The sequence below is a fragment of the Struthio camelus genome, chromosome 3, assembly GCF_040807025.1.
Source record: "Struthio camelus isolate bStrCam1 chromosome 3, bStrCam1.hap1, whole genome shotgun sequence".
NCBI classification, from domain to species: Eukaryota; Metazoa; Chordata; class Aves; order Struthioniformes; family Struthionidae; genus Struthio; species Struthio camelus.
The window spans coordinates 61414179-61436118 of record NC_090944.1 but is presented as its reverse complement, the minus strand read 5'-3'; the positions used below and the strand labels follow the sequence as shown (position 1 = coordinate 61436118).

Below are 21940 nucleotides of genomic sequence, written 5' to 3'. Positions count from 1 at the left end.
TTTTTTATATTCATAGCACTAGAGAAAGATTAATTGCTGCAAAAAAGCAGTCAGCGCTTTAAATTAACTTTTTGTGTGTTTGAAACAGCACTGATGTGTTTGAGCCTTGCAGATGCATAGTTGTAAATGTTACATTGATAATCAAGGATGGTAGATGAGGTATTACAGATTAAAAAGTCTTTTTCTGATAGGTTATTTACAGCATCTGTGAATTTACATGTACTTGTCATTTGGGCAGTGCATGTTACAGTAGGGTACAAAGCTGTCTTGCTGTGCTTTTTTTTTCCTTTTAATTACAAAAGCTCTTGTTCTGACAGTACTAATAGCATATACATACTTCTCAAGAATGTATTTCCCCCATATTAAAAAAAAGTTTAAATTAAAGATGTGCTCTTATATGCATTTTGCAGTTGGTATTTAACAAATGAATATTCACACATGTAGTTTCACTATGAAGATTGCAGAAGGCTTCAGGATGTGAATGTGCTGTCACCCTTGCAACTATTGCTGTCAATGATGTAACTCCTTATAAAATCTTGAGTTCAGAAAATATATCTCTTGGATCACTGCAAATCCTCTGACATACACAAGATGTAATCCACATCATCTTCCACTGGAAGGAGCCTTCATTGGGACACTCAAACTGTATAGTGATCATTTTGGACTTGCTGGGTATGCAACATCTCTTGTCCGAACACACCCCACAGAAAGTTAGTTGGTAGCTTTGTGTGGTTGAACATCCGGAGAAGATTAGTTTCTCTGCTGTAGGAAGCTGGAATGTCGGTTGACATGTTTTTCCTTTTGGAATCTTTAATATAAAAACAAAGAAAAGCCTGAGGTTTTTACAGATGGAAAACAGCACATATAAAAAAAAAATTGCAGTTTACATAAACACATCTTGAAAATTACCCCTTCTAGAAGCTGTCTTATTTTTCTTTAACAGCCAACAAATAGAAAATATTTCCTGGTCAGCACTAGCAGCCCTTTTATTTCAGTACACACTATTGTTTTGCTTGAAATTGCACTTCTGTAGTGTACTACAGAAAGCTTAAGATAAGACTGAATCTTGTGTTTCAGGAACGTTTGTACAAAAAGGAGAAGTGTCATTTTGTATGACTGTTTAAAAAAAAGTCATTTTATATTAGTAAGTATTGCTAAAACATCAATTTTTGCACTACTTCTAATATTTCCATTTTTTATTAGGAAGTCATTTCATGTTAGAAAGTACCTTTATCGTCTTCAATATATTAGTCTGACAAGGCTGAATGAAGCATAATCTCTTTTCTTTTCTCATTTCACAATTACTGTTTTCGTTGGTCACTCTACTGGATATGCCTATGCCACAGGTCCTGGAACAGGGTGTCCAAGCAGTTGCCTGTATTAGGCACTTTTTCTTCAAAACTAGCGGTAAGTTTCTGTAAGCTAAGACAGCAATATATAATTTACGCAGTGAAACAGCCCCAAAAGGATTAATTGAAAATGAAAGCATAAGCATTTGATTTCTGTTCATGAAGATGCTTTTGTAGGTAAATCTAAAGATGAGGCACAAGCAGAGCTATAAAAGAGTTTTGGCACTGACTTCCCGTTAAATTAACTGACACTGGATATTCAGACCCCAGGAAGGATTATGAAATTGCATGTGTTGTATGAGCCTCCGGTTTAATGTTATGTGGTAAGTTTTTTGAGAAATTTTTATGAAATGTGGGAAGAGACTGAAAATTAGCTTAGGCCAAGCACAGCTTGAAAATGGATGTTGAAAACATAGCAGATTGTTAGTAGATACTGTGAAGGCTTTAGATTTTGTACTGAGGAGAAAACATTTCTCCAGTCATTTCCAGATATCACCAAAAGGCCTATTTTCTGATGGATTAGAGCTTTTATTAGGTTGGGCATATTTAAAAAAAAAAAAACTTAAAATTGTAAGTAGTGCAAAAGTTGGTGGTGAAATTCTGCAAAAAATAAAAATAAAAAGACTTGAATCTGTGCATTTAAAGAGCACAGGCAGAATTACAAGGGTACCTGGAAGGTAGACAGCAATTTAAAGATCTCATTGCAGCAAGCAGACTAAAATTTAGCCTGTCACATATCTGTAACAAATAAAATGAAGTTAAATAGTTGTTTATACTTAGCACATTTTTTAAAATATGATCTACCTACATTCCTATTTATATAAATTAGGTAAATAGAATGCACAAAGAAAGCAGGAAAACAAAGCAAGAGCAGTGAAGTAAAATAAAACTTAGCAGTTGTTGTCCGCACCAGCAAAAAAAAGACGACTTTCAAAATAGGTGTTAGTCTATTGAACCATTCATGCAAGTCATGCACAACTTTACACTAATTTACTTTTGCCATACTGGGAATGGGAAGGGGGAAGGCCTCATTTTGAAACAATATTTCAAGGTACTTTTCTTTAGAGGGGGAATAGGATGAAAATGAAGTTTATGCTTCAAAATATTTGGGGGACAGGGAGGACTGCACGTGTCTGGTTCCTCATTTTTCAGGTTGTCTGCTGTTTTCAAGCACCTCCATTGGCGCAGACATTCCATATTGTGTTTTTGTAGCTCAGTTCATGCTAGCTCTGGGAATCTCACTGGAAGAGGCATGCCTCTGGTCCATTTGAGTGTACTGGCCTGGTTAGCTGCCCTTCTCCATCACCTGCATCTTGGAGAAGGAACAGTTAAGAGAGTCTGTATGACCTGAAGAAGGGCTCTGCTGTTTCTTGTGCCCACATTAGTGTTACTGAAGAGTAGTCTCACCATGTAAATGCTTGCAAGTGCACAGGGAAGGAGGCAGCACAGAGCAGGTGGTTGCGTCAGGAAGGGCCAAGATAGCTGCTTCTGGCAGTGATGCTTTCTTAGGGTGATAAGGGAACTACAGTTTTAGCTGCAGAGCAAGAATAAGGCTAACGGGATTATGAGCTGATCCTAGCAGTGTTGCATATGTAAACTGCTGTATCTTTTTGATCAGACTGAATAGAGAAGAAATGGAGGGGACCTTTGTCCTTTCAGTGACCTGAACTTTTTTGACCAATCAAGGGAAGCAGCTGCGGCAATCTTCATTATTTTCTGCTTTCTACTGAAAGAAGAGGCCTGCAACATGCTAATTTGGATTCATGATAACCAAGACTCCCCACCACAAAAGAAGCAAGGAAGCTCCTAGTTTTCCAAACATCTGCACGCTGACACTCTGATTAGTCTATTCCGATGAGCAGTAAAAATCTGCAAAAAGATGGATTGAAGATTGCTTTGGCCAGTTCCCTTACAGCAAAAGCCGAAAGGCTTTTCGCTTTTCATATCCATCCAGGCTTGGAGAAAAGAGTCTGTGAGCTAAGAGAATGAGGGGTTATTGGGACAGACCAGTCAGCCTGGCAATGGCCTTGAGGGAGAATTAAGAGACTGCCAGTGCAGGCTGTCAGCCTGGCTGGTGGAGAAGGGAGAGGAATGAGTGGATGATCAAGCACCTTCTCCTACCCTTCTGTCCTCAACAAGCTGGAATACTGAATTAAATGAGCCTCATCTGCAGGAAAGTTTACCAGTCTATTCAGGCACACCTGACATGAGTCTGTAATTTGTTGATTGAAGTTGCTTGTGCTGTCCAGGGCTGCAGATGGATTGTCCAGACTTCTTTCTGCCCGGGACCCTGGTGCAGGGACTTGCTGCTAATTTCGGGATGAATACAGGTGTACATCCAATTGCACCACTGACACACAGGCACTTATAAAGAGGGTTAGGTTGGAAGGTCTGCCCATTAAGATAATAAACTCCATTGAGCTCACATCCTACAGCTACCAGATCTGCAAATGGTAAACAACAGTTACTAACACATTATGAGTGCATAGTTTCTGCTTACAGAGTGCTAAAATATGACTATCATGTACTGAGTTTTCTGCTTTCACAGCTTCAAGTTCTTAGTAGTTCAAGTACGTCTTTTTTACCTGTGCCCAGTGATAGCTTCAGCTGCTTAACTTTAAATCAGTCATAAACATGTCTGCAAATAACAAGGTTATGCACAGTGAACTGGTTTCACTGATGCATAAGCAAGTAAGTTCAAATATAGCCCCTGCCCTGGTCTCCGGTTCTCTGACTGAACAATAGGATTTCTAAATTTGTATAAGTCACATAGCTTCGAAACCATTCACCTGTGTGGTCCCACCCTGCTGGATTTCAAAAAGAGAATATGAAAGAGCAGCTTACTTACATGCGCACACGCCTGTTTCATACTTAGGCTTGTCTTCAGAGTAGTCGCAGTAGAGACCTTTGTGGGGGTCACAGATGTCTGCTTCATTACAGGTCTCTCCAGACTGCTTGGCACAGACCTTACAACAGCCACAACCATCTTTTACCAAGCTTACCCCAGGGGTGCAGGTTGGCACGAGCGGGCATCTGCATGGCCAGTGACAAAACTCCTTTCGCTGGTGGACTTCACTGGTTTCTGAAGGTTTTGCTCCAGGCTTCACTCCTTGCAGGCTGTGGGCTTGTGCTCTGAAGGAAAACTTACATAGAGTGGGATTTTTTGAGAGCTGAATACATTATGCATAGCTGTAATACCATAAAAAAGAGTTGGGATGGAAGAAAGTGTGAAGTTTCATGGAGCCACTAAGACATTTTCCATAAGCTCACAAGATCCACAAAGGAAACACGTTGTGAGGTTTAGGTAGGAGACTGATGTCGTCAGTAACTTTAATACATTGAAGTGTCATTTCAATGATGAGTCTGATCTACTGTTTATCTGAAAAACAGTTCACTGGTCTTTCTTTTTCCTTCTATGGAGCAAAACCTGTAATAGAGTTAAAGGTTTTACAAGGTTTTGGAAAAGAGTTTAAAATAGATGGCAGATTTATTTTAACACTTCTTTCATAAGAACCTTCTATCAAGTTAATTAGCTTTGGGCTCCTCCTGCTATTTGATAGCCAACTGCTATCCTTTGTGTCACTTTTGATGGCAAAAGTCTTTTAAAATAATGTCTTTCAGCGTTATTTTTCCTCAAAAATCTGAGTAGCTGTTTGGAAAGGAGTACTATATCATTTACAAATTGTCTTGTACTAGCTGCAAAAATTGAATTCTGCCCGTAGTAAGAGATGCTAGTAGTTGCGGTGAGCTTAAGTCTGTTCCTGGAGTTTATCTGTTTGCATGAGTAAGTGTTCTTTGAATCCAGGGCTTACAGGGGGAAAGAGGTGTCTCAGAAATTGATTGGTATCAGCAGTAGAAAGACAAGATGTAGCCTGAATTTACTGCTTCCACGTTGTCTCAGAAATCATGTTTTGTTTTGCTTTGCTTTGTTTTGTTTTTTAATAAGAAAGCCTTAAGTAGTTCTTGATGGTTTGTTTTTTGAGGCATGGGGGAAGGTTGAGTCTGCACAGAGCGTGAAAGGATTTCTTTGAGAGGGGTATATTCTGTCTCTTGTTTTGAAGAATTACTTCTAAAACATAGAAACAGTTTAGATCTTAGCATTAAATATTGTAATGCTGATTTCAGCAGAAGTGTAGACCTTGAGATTCTTATTCATCTGGATGGATGGTTCTGTAGCTAAGGGGTGGGGGCTTGACGGGACAATGCTTGGTTGCTAGTACAGTGTAAGACTTGGGAGCTTGGAAGGTCTAGCAGCTCTGACTGCCCGAAAAGCAAGAGGGAAAGACAAGATCCAGTCCCTTGTCAGGTGCCATTGCCACCATCTAGCTTGCAGAAAAAAAAATATTTTCTACGTTTTTCTGGGCACACAAAGCCCCCGCTATCAGTTTATCTCCATTCTTCCAAACTGCAAGGCTCTGCTGTTCTTTAAAACAGCCTTGCACAGCGACAATGAGAGAAAGTTGGAGGGGAGGTCATATTTGTTTGTTCCTTTCAAGTCAACTGGCAAACTAGAAGAATCTGCAGAATTCAGCATTTCATGTTATATCAAATGAAAGCTCTTGCAGCATAACTGAGCTGGCCTCATTGCAGGCTGCAAATGACTTTTTAGAAGGTTTTTTCTCTACCTCTAATTTCAATTTTTATGGTCCTTTACAACTGTACTTATGACATCTTAATCCACAACTACTTATGAAGCTCCAAAGTTGTAGCTTTCAAGTTCCTTTGGCTGAATGATTTTTAAGATACGTGTTCGTTCACAGAGGCACTTCATATAATAACTAAATATTAAACCATGTCATCTTGTATTCTGTGCAGTACACAGAATATAGTTTCATAAATGTGTTATTTTGTTAGTCATTAATTTAATCATTTGCTGATGATTTCTTCTAATCCGTTCTACTAGAATGCAGTAATAATACAGGAACCACTAACTTATGCGTACTTAAGTGTATTCTAAGCAGCTAAGCTTTTCATATAAACTATAATGTTGATTTGTTGAACGCATGCACTTTGCATAAAGCTTCTTAACGGCTGGTTCTGGAGACAGGATATGTGGAAAACAGGTGTTCCTATGCAGTTAGCAGCATTCAAGCCTAATTGCATGAGGTAACTCACTCTCTTGTTGCTAGGTCTTTTTTTTTTTTTTTAACGAAACTAATATTATTACAGATTTGGCCATATGCCAGCTATATGAGGCTATGAGGCCTAGATCAGATACCTTATTTCAAAATGGATGTGTATAGCAGGAAATAATATGTGTGTTTTGACCGTTAAGTTTCAATTTGTATTACAAATTAAAATGTACTTAAACCTATAGAATTCTACATAAGCAACCTTTTTGACTTCCCTTTTTTTTTTTAAGAAAAGATGCCAACCTACCGATGTGAGTCTACAAAGTTTCCCAGGAAGAAAAATAACAGTCAGGGGAACATCTGATAATTTTAACGGTGGAATTATCGAATAACTCAGTCTACCTGAAAATTTTTCAAAAATCTGTAAGGTATGATGAACATTTAAAGTCTGCCTATAAAGTTTACAGGCCAAATATTTTCAAATTCTTACTTCCCAAAGTTTTTATATCAAAGCTATCCACATCACACAAGCCCACTGCATACTTTTCCTGTATGGGCAGATAAGGAAAGCACACCATTGTGCAGCAACCTTTCACGTGCTTTTTGTTTGTTTTCTTGCATTTTTAAGATGGAGCAAGGTCTGTATGGCATAAATAAATAGCAAAAGTAGGCAATGTATTATTATTTATGTTCTGTTATCTTAGTCTAGCTTTAAATATTCTGAAAGAAAGTTATCAGAAATAGATTGTCATTTGAATATTCTCCTTTTGATATTCATCTTGATCTCTAGTGCAGGAAAAATACTGTGCTTTGTAAAGCATATTTTCAAAAGAAGAAGAAGATTAATTAAATTGTTAAGAAAATAAATAATGAAATTGGTCGTTGACACAGAAATACCTTTAGCAAAAGCTACCACTTAAAATTGTCTCACAAGAGACAAAACAACACAGCCCAGTCACCTTTCTAATTTGTAAAACAAGCCTGAAGTCAGATCAGTGTATATATATCTGGAATATGAGCAGGGACAAGATGGTTACTTTCTTTTACTGCATCAGACAGTCATTTGTGCTTAAATTTAAAACAAAAAAGACAAGGTCACTGAGAATTTAAGCTTCTCTAACACTTTTTTTCAACAGAATTGTATTAATACACAGATTAAAGAGGAAAAAAAAATACCAGAATCAGGACTGATGCCGTATATAAGCTGCAAATGAAGTTTACTCAGGAGTAGTGAATGGCTTCTTATTCTTTATGAGGATTTTGCTTCTCTCTCTCTTTTTTTTTTTTTTTGGTCATTAAGCAAATAAAAACTTTAAACCTGGAGAGAGTGAGGAAGGGAGAAATCTTTTTCTTCTTTTTAATGAACTTACCTGTTGCATACAAGAGATGATGAAGATAGTGGGAAAAAGGAGCCACCGCATGTTCCTGCACATTCAGAAGTGAAACTGAGAGATAGGGAACAGGCTGAGCTGTGTCAGAGTAAGCACTGAACACAAAGCTCTCCTGTGTCTCCCTTGCCAACCCTACTTTCCTCAGCACATGCACGAACACATACACACATTCACACTTGAAATTCTCCGTTTCATACAGAACCAGCTTCACACTGACATTTTCAAGTGATCTTCTTTTCTCTATCCTGCTTTGGAATACAGGTTTTCACGCTCTGCTTGATCCCATCCAGTTGCTTCTGCGGATTCTTCCGGACTTAACTGAGGTTGGGTGGGGTGAGCATCTGATTCTTAGAATTTTGCTGCTGAAAATGTGGTGTTATTTTTAACTTGTATTCAAGTCCATATACTAGGAATTTCTGAAATCGGCAGGGCAGAGCCCCAAAAACATGTATTTTGCAGCATTTTCCAGAAGTTTTAATGTATTGTAGCAGTATGATAAGAATTAACACCTTCTGTACATATTCTCTAAATAGGGAAAGAGAAAGTTACTGTAGCGTGTAAAATGATAATGCATATTTTACACTGTTCCTTTCCATGAGGAGCCAAACCCTCATGTTTCTTTCAATGGGAACCCAACTAATGAAGGAACCGAAATTATAATATGCTTTTCCCTGAAGCGTGTACCTTGTCTTACTGCAATGCCACCCTGCTTAAAACACAAGGCTGTTGAAATCTCCAGCTTTCCTCCTGTAATGCGATCAGGATGACATGCCTGATTCTTAGGTTGACAAATGAGGGTCTCCAGGATGAGAGATCTCCACCCCTGCAGCAGTGATGTTGGTGGTACCCTAGGGAACACTCTTACTTTGCATTTGTCCTCAGTCACCCACAGTGAAGTTTAAGAGTTATTGAAGGATGCTGTCTACTACTACCAAGGACCAGACTCACACAGCAGCTTGTGTGTGGACAGAGGCAGTGGTGCGAGGGTGGAATCAAATCCAGTCTCAGCAACTCTGTTTTGCTCCCAGACTTAGAGAACCAAATTCTGTCTGTAGTTACAAGTGAACCCTGAACTGTACTTTTAAGCTCTTAATCAGTAAGCTGTACGTTATTGAATAGCTGCTCTTCTTTAGCACATCCACTTTGTCACATACTTTGTTATAAAGACAAAACAATACCTAGGTATCAAGTGGATGCTCCAGATCAGTTAACTGCAGTGATGTTACTCTGAATGTATATCAGTGAAAATCAGGTCTGATCCAGACCTTGTGTTTCTCATTAAAAGCTTGTGAACATAGCATCTAGGTTTCTGTTACTTTCAGAAATCTCTTCTACGTAGTTTCAAAACACAGCTCCTTTCATAGGGTGAGAAGATAATTGAGGCTGGAAGGGACCCCAGGAAGTCTCTAGTTCAACCCCAGCTCAAGCAGGGTCAGTGACAGGATCAGGCCAAGTAGCTCAGTGCTTTGTCCAGTGAGGTCTCGAAGATCTGCAAGAATGGAGACTGAACAACTTTTCTGGGCAACCTGATAATAATGAGCCATTCCGGCTGTCTGAGGTCCCAGGTGCAGCTCTTTCTCCTGTAGACCCAGTACTCTCTCACCTAGCAGAAGTGAGGAAGAGAAGAGGAAGAGGACATCCAACACCCCTTCTCCTAGGACTGCAGGGGAACACACAACATTCTTTTGAAACATGTTGTTTGTCTTTTTACCCCAGAAATAAAACTCATTTGGCCAGGGCAGGGCTGGGAACGTTCTGTGTGAGCTGGCAAAAACTGATCTGTGGTGGGTCACGGTCCCAGGTCTTGGGAAACTGGAGAGGGATGCTCCTGTAGGATTATTCATTTGTTTTATATGGTGTCTTGTGTTGGAATTCACCTGGAGAGCACGGCATTTTCAGGATGAGAGGGTGAGACTTTGAATCTGGGGTTTGAGGTTCATCTTTTGCCTAATGAGTACGACTGAAAATAAGCACTAGCTGATAGAAAATGTTGGGGTTGGGAAGGCTGAGAGAAAGATTCCTCCCTGAAGAAGATATTCTGGCAGTGTAAACACATTAAAATGTGATTTGAAGTGGTTAGATGGCTGCCCATGTGTGCAAAGCAACCAGCATGCTGCTTCAATCCAGGAAGGGCTTGCTGCTAGGAGCAAGTCTCCCTTGGGGGTCAGGGTGAGCAATACTTCGTTCTTCAATAAAAGATAGCCAAAATGATAGGGGGAAAAAAGTCTTCCAGACAGTCTGGAGCCTTCCCCTGAAGATCAGTGCAAAAATCTGGCTCATGCCATAGTCCTGTTAGGAAATTCTTAAGTACCTCTCAGTGGGTCTGAGGCAAGTGACCAGTACTACAGTGCTTTTTTTGACCTATGCAGAGGTTGGGCATGCACATGTTTTCCTTATGGTTTCAAGGCTCCTTTAAAGTCCTGAAGAGCCACATGTTGCACCTTTCTAGCTGCTTTGTCTCCCCCGGACTGGCCCCTCGCTTCCAGTTGAAGTGGGGCTGCTCTGTAGGGCAGGGCTAGAAGGCATGACATCCTGGCTTCCATTCTTGTGAATGTGAACACACCAGGGTACACATCTGGGAACATCTGCCTTTCCTGCAGCAGTGGTATCAGTAACATGCCTTCTCTGTGCCCTCTCACTGTAGAGCACATTCATATAGTCTTAGTGAAAGTAAACGTTTACTCACTTCTCTTTAACAGCAATCCATTTCTTTCCCTGGGTGCACAGAAATGAAAAGGGAGGAAGGTTTTGCTTTCAGTACTGATAAGTAGATGACCTATTAATTGACCTCATTAACTGCCCATTAGGAGAGATGGGTGACTTTAGGGTACAGGAATCAGTGTTCTCTCCTCAGCCAGAAGCAATCTCCATCACCTCCCTCCTTGCTATTCTCATCTTTCCTCTTCAGTCTTCTGCCTCTGCAGTTCTCAGTTCTAGATTGCTTCACCAGCTATTTTAGAGATCTGCATGTTTGTTGGTACCTGGTGCTTAAGAATTTGAGGGATTTTTTGTCTCCTCAGGATTCATTCCTTTCTACAGGTCTGTTCTTTCCACCTTTTAGTTGTATGCTTTACCTTCTCACTGCCCTTGTGAAAACATCAACGTGACCACTGAAAACAGGGCCTGCATTCTTCCGCATAGCTCATACAACCGGTATAAGGACTCCCACATCGTTAGTGGTCTACGCGGATGCTAACATGATGAGCAGTGGTACAGCCCTCGTGCCTGACTGCAGTCAGACATTAATGAAATAAACTGTTGGTTTAGGTCAGTGTGTTTGCCTAGTCCTAAATGAAAGCTTAGACTTAGACAAACAAGGCCCTTTTCTGAAATATATTGCAATTTATTTTTAATGACATAAAAGCTTTAGATTATCTCAAGACAGCTTTAAAATACTGAAACACAGGTCATGCAGAGTATGGTCATTCTACACACAGCTTTCAAATCCTTAGCCTGGACTCAAGCAGGCAGGTGTTGGGAAAGGAGCTGTAAAGCAGAAACAAATTTGTTGACGTTTAATCAATTTTTTTTCCCCAGAACACTTGCATTTATGACCAAAAGCTATTGTCAAAGATTGACACGTGATAAGCTTTGATGTTGCAGTCTTATTTCAACCCAGGTGGCGTATTGAGAAGTTGCCTTGACTGAGCAATATTTAACAAAAACTCAGGGAGTAATTAGTATTGTGAACTTTGTGTTTGCAGGGGGTTGGATAACATGATTAAAAAAAGAAAATGGATATGTTGCCTAACACTGGTATAGAAAAGACAGAGAAACCTGCAAGATTCTCTGATGAGCAAGACAAGTTTGTAAGTAAGTGGGTCTGAACATCCAGTTTCGGCTGATATCCAAAGTAAGGTAGCTACTAGGACTCAGCTCTCGAAAGGAGTAATACGCCTTCATTGCCTCTCATTAACGAATACATTAATTGAGCTTGGCTCTCTGAAGCTTGCAGTACCTGCAAAGTTGAACCCTGAGTGTATTTAATATGGAGCCATAGGTTCACACAAATGGCATTACTGACTCCTTTACATGAATAATGCACCAATGCTTTGACATAGTATCGGCATCTGTGTTTCTAGTAGTACTGACTCTGATTTAAATAAATGAAGGCTGTATGCCCTTTTCCTCTCCTGTAGATCTTTAGTGCACAACTGCACAACTTAAAAATTAATGTTATTAATGCTATGTCCAGACTCAACAATAATTTGTCTGTATGCATCCCTCTTGCTAAATCTCCCCTGCGGTTTTGATTGCATAAAGCATCATTTATTTCCTGAACTAAACTTGCTCTGCTATTTGGTGCCATTCTCATACTACCCTGAGGAGAAATGTAATTTGGTTCTATATTCAGTGATCCTACCTACAGCATCCATTTCAATGGTGGTGAAAATCATCTTCCCATCTGTGAAACATGCTGTTTAAATCCATTGTCATAAAAGTCAGCACTGGAAAAGTCCTTAAATCACAGGATATAGAACCATAAATGAATATAATTATTTATTCTAAAATAATACCTTACCTTAGACAAAATGGCAGAAGTGCTCATCGTTGATATTCGTAATGAACCAACATTTTCAATATTAGACTCCTACTGGGCTTGATGGAGTTATTGTTACAATATCTCTCTAAGTCAGGGCTGGGTTCATCCTGTCGTAATCACTGGGTGTCAGTCCTGGACACGCACAGCAGAGCTAGGGGTTCACCTTTTGGCAACAAGATTATAACACTTTGTTCAGTTTTCTCATTCTTTGTGCAAAAAGACTTCTCTGTTTCAGTCAGTCAAACCTACCGTTTTTGTCTCTTTGCTCACAAAAATAAGCAGGTAAATAAAAAGAAGCAAGCATATTATGAGACAGTATACTACCCTTGCCTCAGCTTTGGTGTTTTCCTGTGTGCTGTTTGCTCACTTGGGCTTTGCAAAGAAACCGCCTTTTTCAGAACAGTCCTACTCCAAAAACACCAATCTGTTTCACCAAGGACTATGCATGCTATTAATGGCAGTTTGGCCATACTGAGGCACATCTCACTCCTGGCGGTGGTAGAGTTTGTTCCCAGGCAGAATGATATGTCTCAAGTCTTGCGCTCAGCAGTGCTCAAATGTGCAATGAAGCCACCACGTAAGATTCCCATCTGGGTCACTGAGGCAGGGTGGCCTTTGCAGAGAAGACTCTGTCTGCCACCACCAAGCTCTTAAGCTGTGAGGTGCCTCTCTTCTCTGCTGGCCAAGTGTTCAACTTTTGTAAATATGGGCCACTTGTGTTTCTTTTCAAATTGGGCTTCAGAAATGAGTCCTACTTGAAAATGCTCTGTACCCGTTCTCCTGGAGCTTCTCCAATATAGCACTTTTTTTTCACAGAGGTGAATAACGAACTTCTCTCAGGCACTGTTACAGATCATGGGGATATTGCCACAGAGAAAGAAATTCACCTTATCCTTCATATCCGCCTCAGCAAGTCCGAGTGCTTGAGCAAGTCCATAAGATGACTCTCAGAGAAACAAAATGCAACATACAAAGGGGAGCTATAATGTGCCCCCCATAGCATGCATCTGTTTCTATTTATTTCAGTTGTTATCTACATCCAAACTAATATATAAAGCTTCTCAGAACCAAAACAAGCTACTCAATTCATGAAGATATTTAGACACTGATTTAACATATCTAAATCTCGTTTTCAAAATTGACATAGGCAGGTAGGTGTCTATATCCTGTTGTCCTCTAATGAGCCTTAGACTCCGAAAAGATGCCATAAAGTGCATGTATCCCAAGGACACATGGCTGAAATGTTTCTTATCTTTCCATGACCATCAACCACGTGCAAAAAGAAAGTCTCAGAATTGTTGAATATATTGTCAGCAAAAACAGGCTTAGCTTTTATTTTTCCTGTTGGCAGACCTTTGGAAAGTATACATGCTAAACGAGATTACTCTGCACTCTGCCCAGCTTTGTGGGGCAGACGCTGTGCAACAAATTCAGAAAGGCACAGACTATAAAGTACAGCCCAGGAACAATGAAGGTGGAAGCAACGATAAAAATTAAGACAAATTGACGACCCACCAAGCAAGACAGAAAAGTGTTAGTAGGCTGAGCTAACCTATTAGATGCTGAAATTTGCCATTTCTGTACACAGTGCAGTGGTTCTCCTTTCTCTTTTTAATTTGAGGCTGAATTTACTGTGACAGAATAAACTCAGATCAGCCAAAATAATATTCGCAAAGCAGCTTTCCTCATCATAGTCAGGCTCTGTAGAGTAGTGAACCTGCCAGTTCCAGCCTTGGCTACCTTTCTCCCCCAGCCGCTGGTTAATGAGGCTGGGCGTGTATGCTTTGCAGAGCACGCAGACAGCTGCTTCTCAGTGGAGAAGCACCATCAAAATAAATATTTGAGCATGGCGGCTACTCCTGCATTTCAGGAGACATGCAAACTTCCACAGAGGCTCATATGATTCTCAAAAGGTTTCCATTGTTAATTATAAGAGGAAATAGTAGAGCAGCTTCCCAAACTCCTGTACTATTTACACATGTAGTTTGTGTGCCAGCTAAAAAACATTCCCGCTGGAAATGAAAATAAGATCCCCGCCAAGGTCTTACCCAAACCTTCCTTGAGGGGAGGGCATGGGAGAGACACAGAAAAAGAGTTGTGTTTTTTTCCCAAACCATCAGCTGAGGATTTTTTTTTGTTCCAAATATGTCCCACCATTTTTTGTCCAAATATGTTTAAAAAAATGTCCCACCTAAATATTGATAAGTTCCTACTGCTATCTCCAGATTTATTTTGGCACAAGGTCATTTGAAAGACAAGCTCAGCTCTTTGGCCTATAGAGAATGTATATAGTGTTCTCCATGGATCCAAGGAAGTCCATTAGCCTATAGGGCACTGGCTGGATCAGGTGCTCATTTCTCATGGCAAATGTCCCAAGGCTTGGGGCATGAGAGCAACCTGGCAAGGGAAAGGGAGGCTGCACCAACCTCCTCTCCTTCCAGCTGGTACAGCCACCTCAACTCCTCTCTTCTCCTCTCCTCTCCTCTGCTCTCCTCTCTCCTCTCCTCTCCTCTCCTCTCCTCTCCTCTCCTCTCCTCTCCTCTCCTCTCCTCTCCTCTCCTCTCCTCTCTGATGTGAGGAAACTGCTCCAAGCTTCAGGGCTGGTAGGATTTTCTCCTTCATTGGATGTCTTGATTAAAAATAGCAGCAACTGGGGAACTGGTGTTAGAAAGCCCAAAGAGCAAATGCTTGGGTGGGTGCATGAGAGCTGGGCAAGGTCCAGGGCTCACAAAAGTCATGACAGCCTTCTTCAGGCTTTTGTAAGAGATGATGTCAGAGAAGGCATAGAAGAGTTCCTGCCCCAGTCCTTAGGTGTGTCTCTCAAACTTAAAAAGTGGAGAAGTATGCATGAGAGAAATTCCATACTTCCTTATTGTAAAAGTATCGAGAATAGTGTGAAATTTCTTAATTTTTCTAAAGGATCTCACCTCAGCATGTGTATGAGAAAGCGCACAAATCCATGGGAAACTCAGTTTAAGCAGCCCCTTTCAGTTTCTTTTCAGTTTCCTCTGTATCAAAAGCATCAAAATCTACAAAATTTCCAAGCAAAACCCCACATCAGTTAAACTCTCCAGAGATTCTGCAAGCTTGTCTGGCTTGCGAGAAAATTTTGCAGCGTTCTTGTGGTAGGCTAACCACCCCAGCATTTCAGTTTCATAGTTACCCTTTCTTTTTAGTGCCTACAGCAGAATTCCTTGTAAATCATCAAGGGAAATGAAAATAACCACCTCTGTTGCACAGCTGTGTCCATTTACTTCATCCCAAAGCTTCATTCCGAATAATGTGTCCATCACCACTGCGCTGAAGTAATGAGGAGAGATGGCAGGCAGGGGTCAGCTCATTTGTCCTATGGAAGGGAAAAAAAACCTGAGAAGCCGGTTAAGGCAGAAGTCTTCTAACTGAATGATTGTGCCCGGCTCAGTGAACTCTGGAAAGACCCACAGAAGATCTCAAACAAACATGTGGATAATGTGTCTCAGATCCAAGACTCACTCATATTTTGCAGAAACAATTATTTCACTTGCATTTTCTATAAATGAGTCACAATCTCCTGGTAGCTACAAAAGTCTCCCTATTTTTTTCTGCAGAGTTTGGGTCTCAGAGATGCTGCCTCACTTTTTTTGTTTTTTATTTTTGTCTTTCTTTGTTGCCTCACTATGTGGTAGTTCTGGCTCCATGTGCTGTGGAAGCCATGCGTTGACTGTTGATGGGATGATGCAGTGGCAGAAAGTAAAAACAGAAGAATTCAAAAGGGAAAGGGGAAAGAAAGAGAAATGTGGAAGCTCCTGCAGTCAGAGTCTTCACAGGGCCAGCAGTGGGCCTGGCATGCTGCAGGTGCTCACCTCCCAGCCCTGTCCCTCCATTCACCAGAGCTTGAGGCTGAAAGCTGGCAGCTTCTTCAGTAATTTCAGAGTCTGGCAGTCGTTCATTACTTAGGATCTGCATGACCCATTGCACCTTCCCTGGGGGCAGCTCCAAATTCCTCCTCGCTTCCTCCTTTCTTTCTCCACCATTTGCTCTTGCTGGGGGCCAGCGCTAGGCAAAGGCAGAGAGGGGAACAGCCAACTGATGGGTCTGGACTGCTGTGAGGCCACAGGCACCCCCTGTCACGCCTGGGCTGAGGAGCTGAGGCTCTGCACCTAGCACCTCCACAGCTGGCCAGCACTTGAGAGGAAAGATGGCCGAGTTAAAGATGCAACTCCTGTCCCCTTGGTTATGTGAGAAAACACATAATAACCTTGCACAGATACCCACGAGGCCTCTGGATAATGCAGTTCTGATCTGACACTGCTAAGCTAACAAGAAATTAGGAAAATCTTTAAAAAAACTTTTCCCATGAAATTAAAAGCAAGAAGGGATGTGAGGGTTTTCTTATATATCACCAAAAGAGTCATGAATTCTTATTTTTTCAATCTCTTACAGACCACCTTAAATTTGTTATAAAAGTGCTCTATCTTATATTAGGTACGGTCCTGCCATCTGTTGGAATTTTTTTTTAATTAAACCATTGTTTAATATAAGAAGAAAAAAATGACAGCAGCTGCTTGGTTTCTGATTTCAGCCAAATATTTGTTTGCTTTTCTAAAGGAGTTCAGAAACCAGCAGTGACTGACGTTTCCGCAGGAGTCCAGTTAATACAGGGTCCCATCCAGATACCCTGAGCTCAAGGTTGTGCTCCTGTTTCTGAGCCCTTCTCTCCACAGGTGTAAACTAGATTCAGTCATGGCATCATCCTTGTTCTATGGGTATCTTCTCACATAAAGGAAAGGGTTATTCTTTTTAAGGGAAAAGGGTTGCGTTCTTTTTCACTTAAGACTAACAGATCATTTTTCATGTATGTTTGTCTGGGTTACAGAGGGAGTCTCATGGGTGGCAAAGAACAAGATGCTAAAAGACCTTTTAACTTAACAAAGATAAAGCTAAGAAGACTCAGTGGTTAGCATCTCAAGTCAGATAAATTCTAATTAGGTACAAATACTTGATGGGGGATGAATTATAACACAATATAGTAAGGGAAGTGATGGATCTCTGCCTTTTTTGGGTGAGATTCACCTTGATGTCCTTCCATGTCTACAGGATACGTGAGAGCTAGCAACTGTTGCCACGTCTGGAGAGCAATAAGCACTTTTAAGGTGAGGTTCATTTGGTCAGATGGACCCTTCATCCTCAGGAGGAGATGAATCACGTCCCAGTACTATTTTCTCCCTAGTGACCATAAAGGGAGCTCAGGATGACATCTGGTTGGAGAGGCGCAGCTTTCAGGTCTAGGCATCTTTCTGGTAGGACTGCTTTTCCAGAACACAAATAGTGGCACCCAAAGCTTGGGTGACTGGGTGCAGTGTAAAGCTGAACACTTAGATGTGCTTAGAGAATTTAATAATCCCTTCTGGCCTTGCTCTCTGTGATTCTGGGACTCTGGGGTTGGCATCACACAAGTGCTATAGAGAGAGTACAGCCTGCCACAAGGACAGCACATGTGGTCATGGCCAGCCCATGGTCTGGGTGACCTTAAAAAGTGCTTTTGGTTCCTTGTCCTGTGTGAGGGGCAATTTGAGGAGTTGCCCATCAGAGTGCTCAGGGCTCTGTGTCGAATCACTGGAGAAATTAGCTGCAAACCTACCCAGCAAACCTTCGTGCCACGGCTGCACACAGAACAACACCTACCAACTCCTTCCTTAACATGCACAGGGCTCCAAAAGAAAAAAGGGACTTAACAGAGTGTTTCTGAACATGGAGCACATAGGGGAAGGAAACAGTTCTAGCCTCAGAAATGTGAGCCAAATATCACCACTCTGATTCAAACCTCTGACAATGATGAATGCATTCACATTACTCATCTAGCCCCAAGTGGTTGCTTTCATGAAAGCCAGGTCAGTTTAGTTAAACTAACAACTGGATCTTTTTTGTCATGAAAATATGAAAGGCAGGTTTTAGAAACTGCTTATTCAAGATGTTATTGCAGCTGCAGACAATGGAAGAAGACACTCCCTCAAATACTCTGTTGGAACTAGGATTTTTTGGAAAAGTTGATGTATTCGCAGTGGGGAGCTTTCACTCTTCCTGCATATTCTTGTGCGGTTTCATGCTATAACTCTTACTGTGATGTCAAAACGTAGGCAAACTTCCTCTGTGAAAGTCAGCAGGCAGCTGAAGGAAGCCACTGCAGATAATGCCATGTGTTTTCTATACTAATATCAGAAATGACAGGAAAAGCCCATATCTAGTGTGCACTTGAGAGATTTTCCAGCCCCAAAAATTCTTTGCCTACAACAACAGACATGAAGAACTCTTTCAAAACGTCTCAGAGAACCTTGTTCCTGCTCCAACTGCAGCTGCAGTCTGACAAAAATAAGGGAGAATCCATGCAAAAATCCTTTCCTGAGTCATGTGTGTGATTCAAGGCAAGGTCCTAGTGTACTGGGAGAGGTCCTGGGGCCAACCTGCATGAATGAGCGATGTCTGATGCCGAGCCTGAGTTGTAACAGTAGCAAGAAGCTGAAGTTGAGAGACTGCAGAGCGTGCGCTCCAGCCCTTTGCCACGGGCAAACGCACTGTCTTAGAAAAATTAGCACGCAAATCCCAGAGGATGTATCTACACAGGTACAGAGGGGTAAAGATCAGATGTCAATGAAAAATCTCAACAGTCCCACTTAGCATTTGCATTATTCATACACAAGTGTGCATGGCATGGCCTTAGCCCAGCCAGGGAGGCAGCTGGAGCAGGGGGACACAAAGACATGCCAGTACAGGCGGTGTAGTCACACTATCTAACTTAAACAGGTAGTGAGCGTATGGATTGTAACACCTGAGCTCCATGCACAACTCACAAGGTCTCGAGGTGTTTGTTCAAAGCATTTGACCAGTCGGGATCTTTTCCCAGTGACGGACAGACCTCCTGCTGTTCACCCTCTTGCAAATAGCCCCAGCCCCAGTTCAGGAGATAGCACGGCTCAGGAACCCCTCCTAGTAGGTAGGATAGAGACACTGATCCAGTTTTGGGGCATAAGTGAATTGAGCAGTACAGATATGAGTTATGCTGTGCGAGCCTGCCCCAGGGCCAGGGAACGGTCTCTGATCTGTTTTATTACTAGTACAGAAGTAGCCTCTGGGTATAAAACATGCCTGATGGTGTTTCCCTGCACCACTTCCTAATAGGATGTAAAGTAGAATCTATCTCTTACTATGCATTAAATCAGGAAAAACTACTGACATTAAAAATCACTATATTCAGCCAGTTTTGTGGTAATCTGGCAGTCACCAACTTCTGTCCTGAGGTGCACACTGAACATGTGTCTACATGACTGTCAGTCCTATGTAGGTCTCATGAAAGTACCAAATATACCTTTAAAATATCTAGCTGGGCTCCTGCAGACGGAGTTGCCATGGCAGCACAGAGCTAAGCAAGGCAGGAGATCTCCACTTGCCTTTTCAAAGGTGATAAATGATTTGGAGCATCTAATGGATACTTCTTTAAAGCAATCTGTATTTTAAAAAGCCTAGTTTACCCCAATCTCTCAGAGCATCAACCTGAGACCTAAAATCACTAGCCACAACAGAAAAGGAGTAAGTGCATGGCGTAAGAGGCCCATTGGGATCAGAGACCCATTTATGCCTGGTGTGAAATCAGGGCAAGCCCCCAGGACACTGCTGAGTTGTCACTGATGGCTGGAGCAGTTCTCAGCAGCAGCGGTGCTGCAGTTCTCTTAGCCTTCTGCAGATGGCTGTGATGCTATCAAAGTGTCTGGTTGTATTTTCTTTCGTTACTTTCCTTCTGATAGGCAAAATTACTGCGCTTGGATAATAAACAGTGTTTGTTGCACTTCTCCTGAATATCAATACAGCTCTATAACGTTTAGAAAAATACACACTTCTCCTGAATATCAATACAGCTCTATAACATTTAGAAAAATACACAAAATGCAGGAAGATAAACAACATGGAATACCAATTGTTAGTATTTTCATCATGCCATAGGGGTGCCTAAGGTTTAGCTGAAATTAAAAAGAAAGCTGAAATTAAAAAGAGAGCTGAGAGCTTCTGCCTTCCAGGACCTCTGGCCCCAATTCTTCAAGGAGTTCAGGACGTGCTTTCATCTGCACAGACCAGTTGTGCAGAGGGGCTCTTTAATGTGTTTGTGCCTAAGTATTTGCAGGGCTGGAGCCTGACCTGACAAGCACAGAAAATTGGAGAAAACTACTAAAAATGGCAGAGGAATTGAATCTTGATTAGACAGATGAGAAGCTGAGGCATTCAGTGGCATCAAAAGCTATTTGTGACCTGTAACTTTTGTCCCTATGAAAGGAGAAGATAGGAATTGTTCTTAAACACTCAGATTAATTGAGTCTCATCAAGAACTGACATTTGAGAGAGGTGCAGATATGCCCAGCTCCATCATGTTGCTCATATCATACATGTCCAGCTGTGCAGCGACGAACACAAGGAAGGGGCAAGGGAATCCCTTCTGATTTATGCCCTGAAGCATGACCCAGTGTTCAAAATCTCTGAGAATCCTACATCCTGACATCAAACCTCACTCAGACCTTTAATTTGAGTCAGATAAATCCTGAGGTGAGCGCAGAAGCTTCTTGTTGACCTACAGCATTTCTGCCTGCAAAGTATCCAGACTATATCTGAGAACCTCTCTTCCCCTGAGTAAGTAATTCCAACGCATGTCCTCGGCCTGCCTTGTTCCTAACCTGAATTTCCAGCCGCTTGACTATGTTATTCCTTTTCAATATTGCCATACTAACTTCTCTCTGAATGTGTCCCGGGTATTTATGTATAGGCCACAAGGAGTTCTCTCATTCGTCTTCTCTTTCACAGACCACGAGATCTGTCACATCTCCTTTTATGATATTTGCCTTCTCATTTGCTTATTACTGGTGTTTCTTCATCTAGCCCTTTTATCTTCGTCTTATGTTTTAACTCACGCTTGCTCTTTGATGGAGTGAGCTCCTGCCCCAGCACGTATACATCAGCTGCACCATAAAATGGAAGGCCATGTAAGCTGCAGCTTTTTTCCAAGTGCTGTGTTTTTTCCTCTGAGAAAAGTTCTCTTTCCTTAAGAGGGAGATGGAAGGCAGAGGAATGTGTCTGAGTCATGTTTTCTTTGTTGTTCTTTTTCTCCTCTCCTTTTACTTGGGACACATCAGTAAATTAGAAACCATGAGTGAAGCAGCGCTGCTAGCAGCCCATGTACTTGCATCGCTGCCAAGGACTTGGACAATCACTGCTTAAGGGGTCAAAGCAACACGGCATTTATTGGAAAAACAGTAACATAACAAAAAGCTGCTACAGGTTTTTCCCAAACTCGGCATCTGCCCCCCACCTCCTCCGAGAAGAAGCTGAGAGCAAGCTGTTTCCCAGGAGCCCGAAGCAGAAGTGCCCTGCAGTATTGCCCGACTGCCTCCATCCCCCAAAGGGCCCCAGCACAGGCTGGCCATGGCCAGCAGCAGCACTTCCAAAGGAGCAGGTCACTGCTTCCTAGACTGGGAATTTTCCGAATTACTTTGTTACCATTTTTCAGGTAAACTAATCTTCCCTGAAATTAGCAGAGGAAATAAAAAGTCAATTTTTTTTCTCTTG

The 21940-nt window shown here is 41.5% G+C and overlaps 1 protein-coding gene across 2 annotated transcripts; it reads right to left on the bottom strand.

Moving 5' to 3' along the window:
- Positions 1-32: 32 nt before the first annotated feature.
- CCN6 (cellular communication network factor 6) lies at positions 33-8455 on the bottom strand. 2 transcript variants are annotated; one of them, XM_068938087.1, is made up of 6 exons: positions 8030-8455; positions 7792-7846; positions 4198-4492; positions 3551-3793; positions 1229-1422; positions 33-808 (listed from the first exon to the last, which is right to left on the bottom strand). In XM_068938087.1, coding segments are annotated over exons 1-6 (1071 nt in total). In that variant the 5' UTR covers positions 8032-8455; the 3' UTR covers positions 33-526. The 2 variants fall into 2 exon arrangements, with proteins under 2 accessions (XP_068794188.1, XP_068794187.1); XM_068938086.1 differs by having other exon boundaries at positions 7792-8455.
- Positions 8456-21940: the final 13485 nt, after the last annotated feature.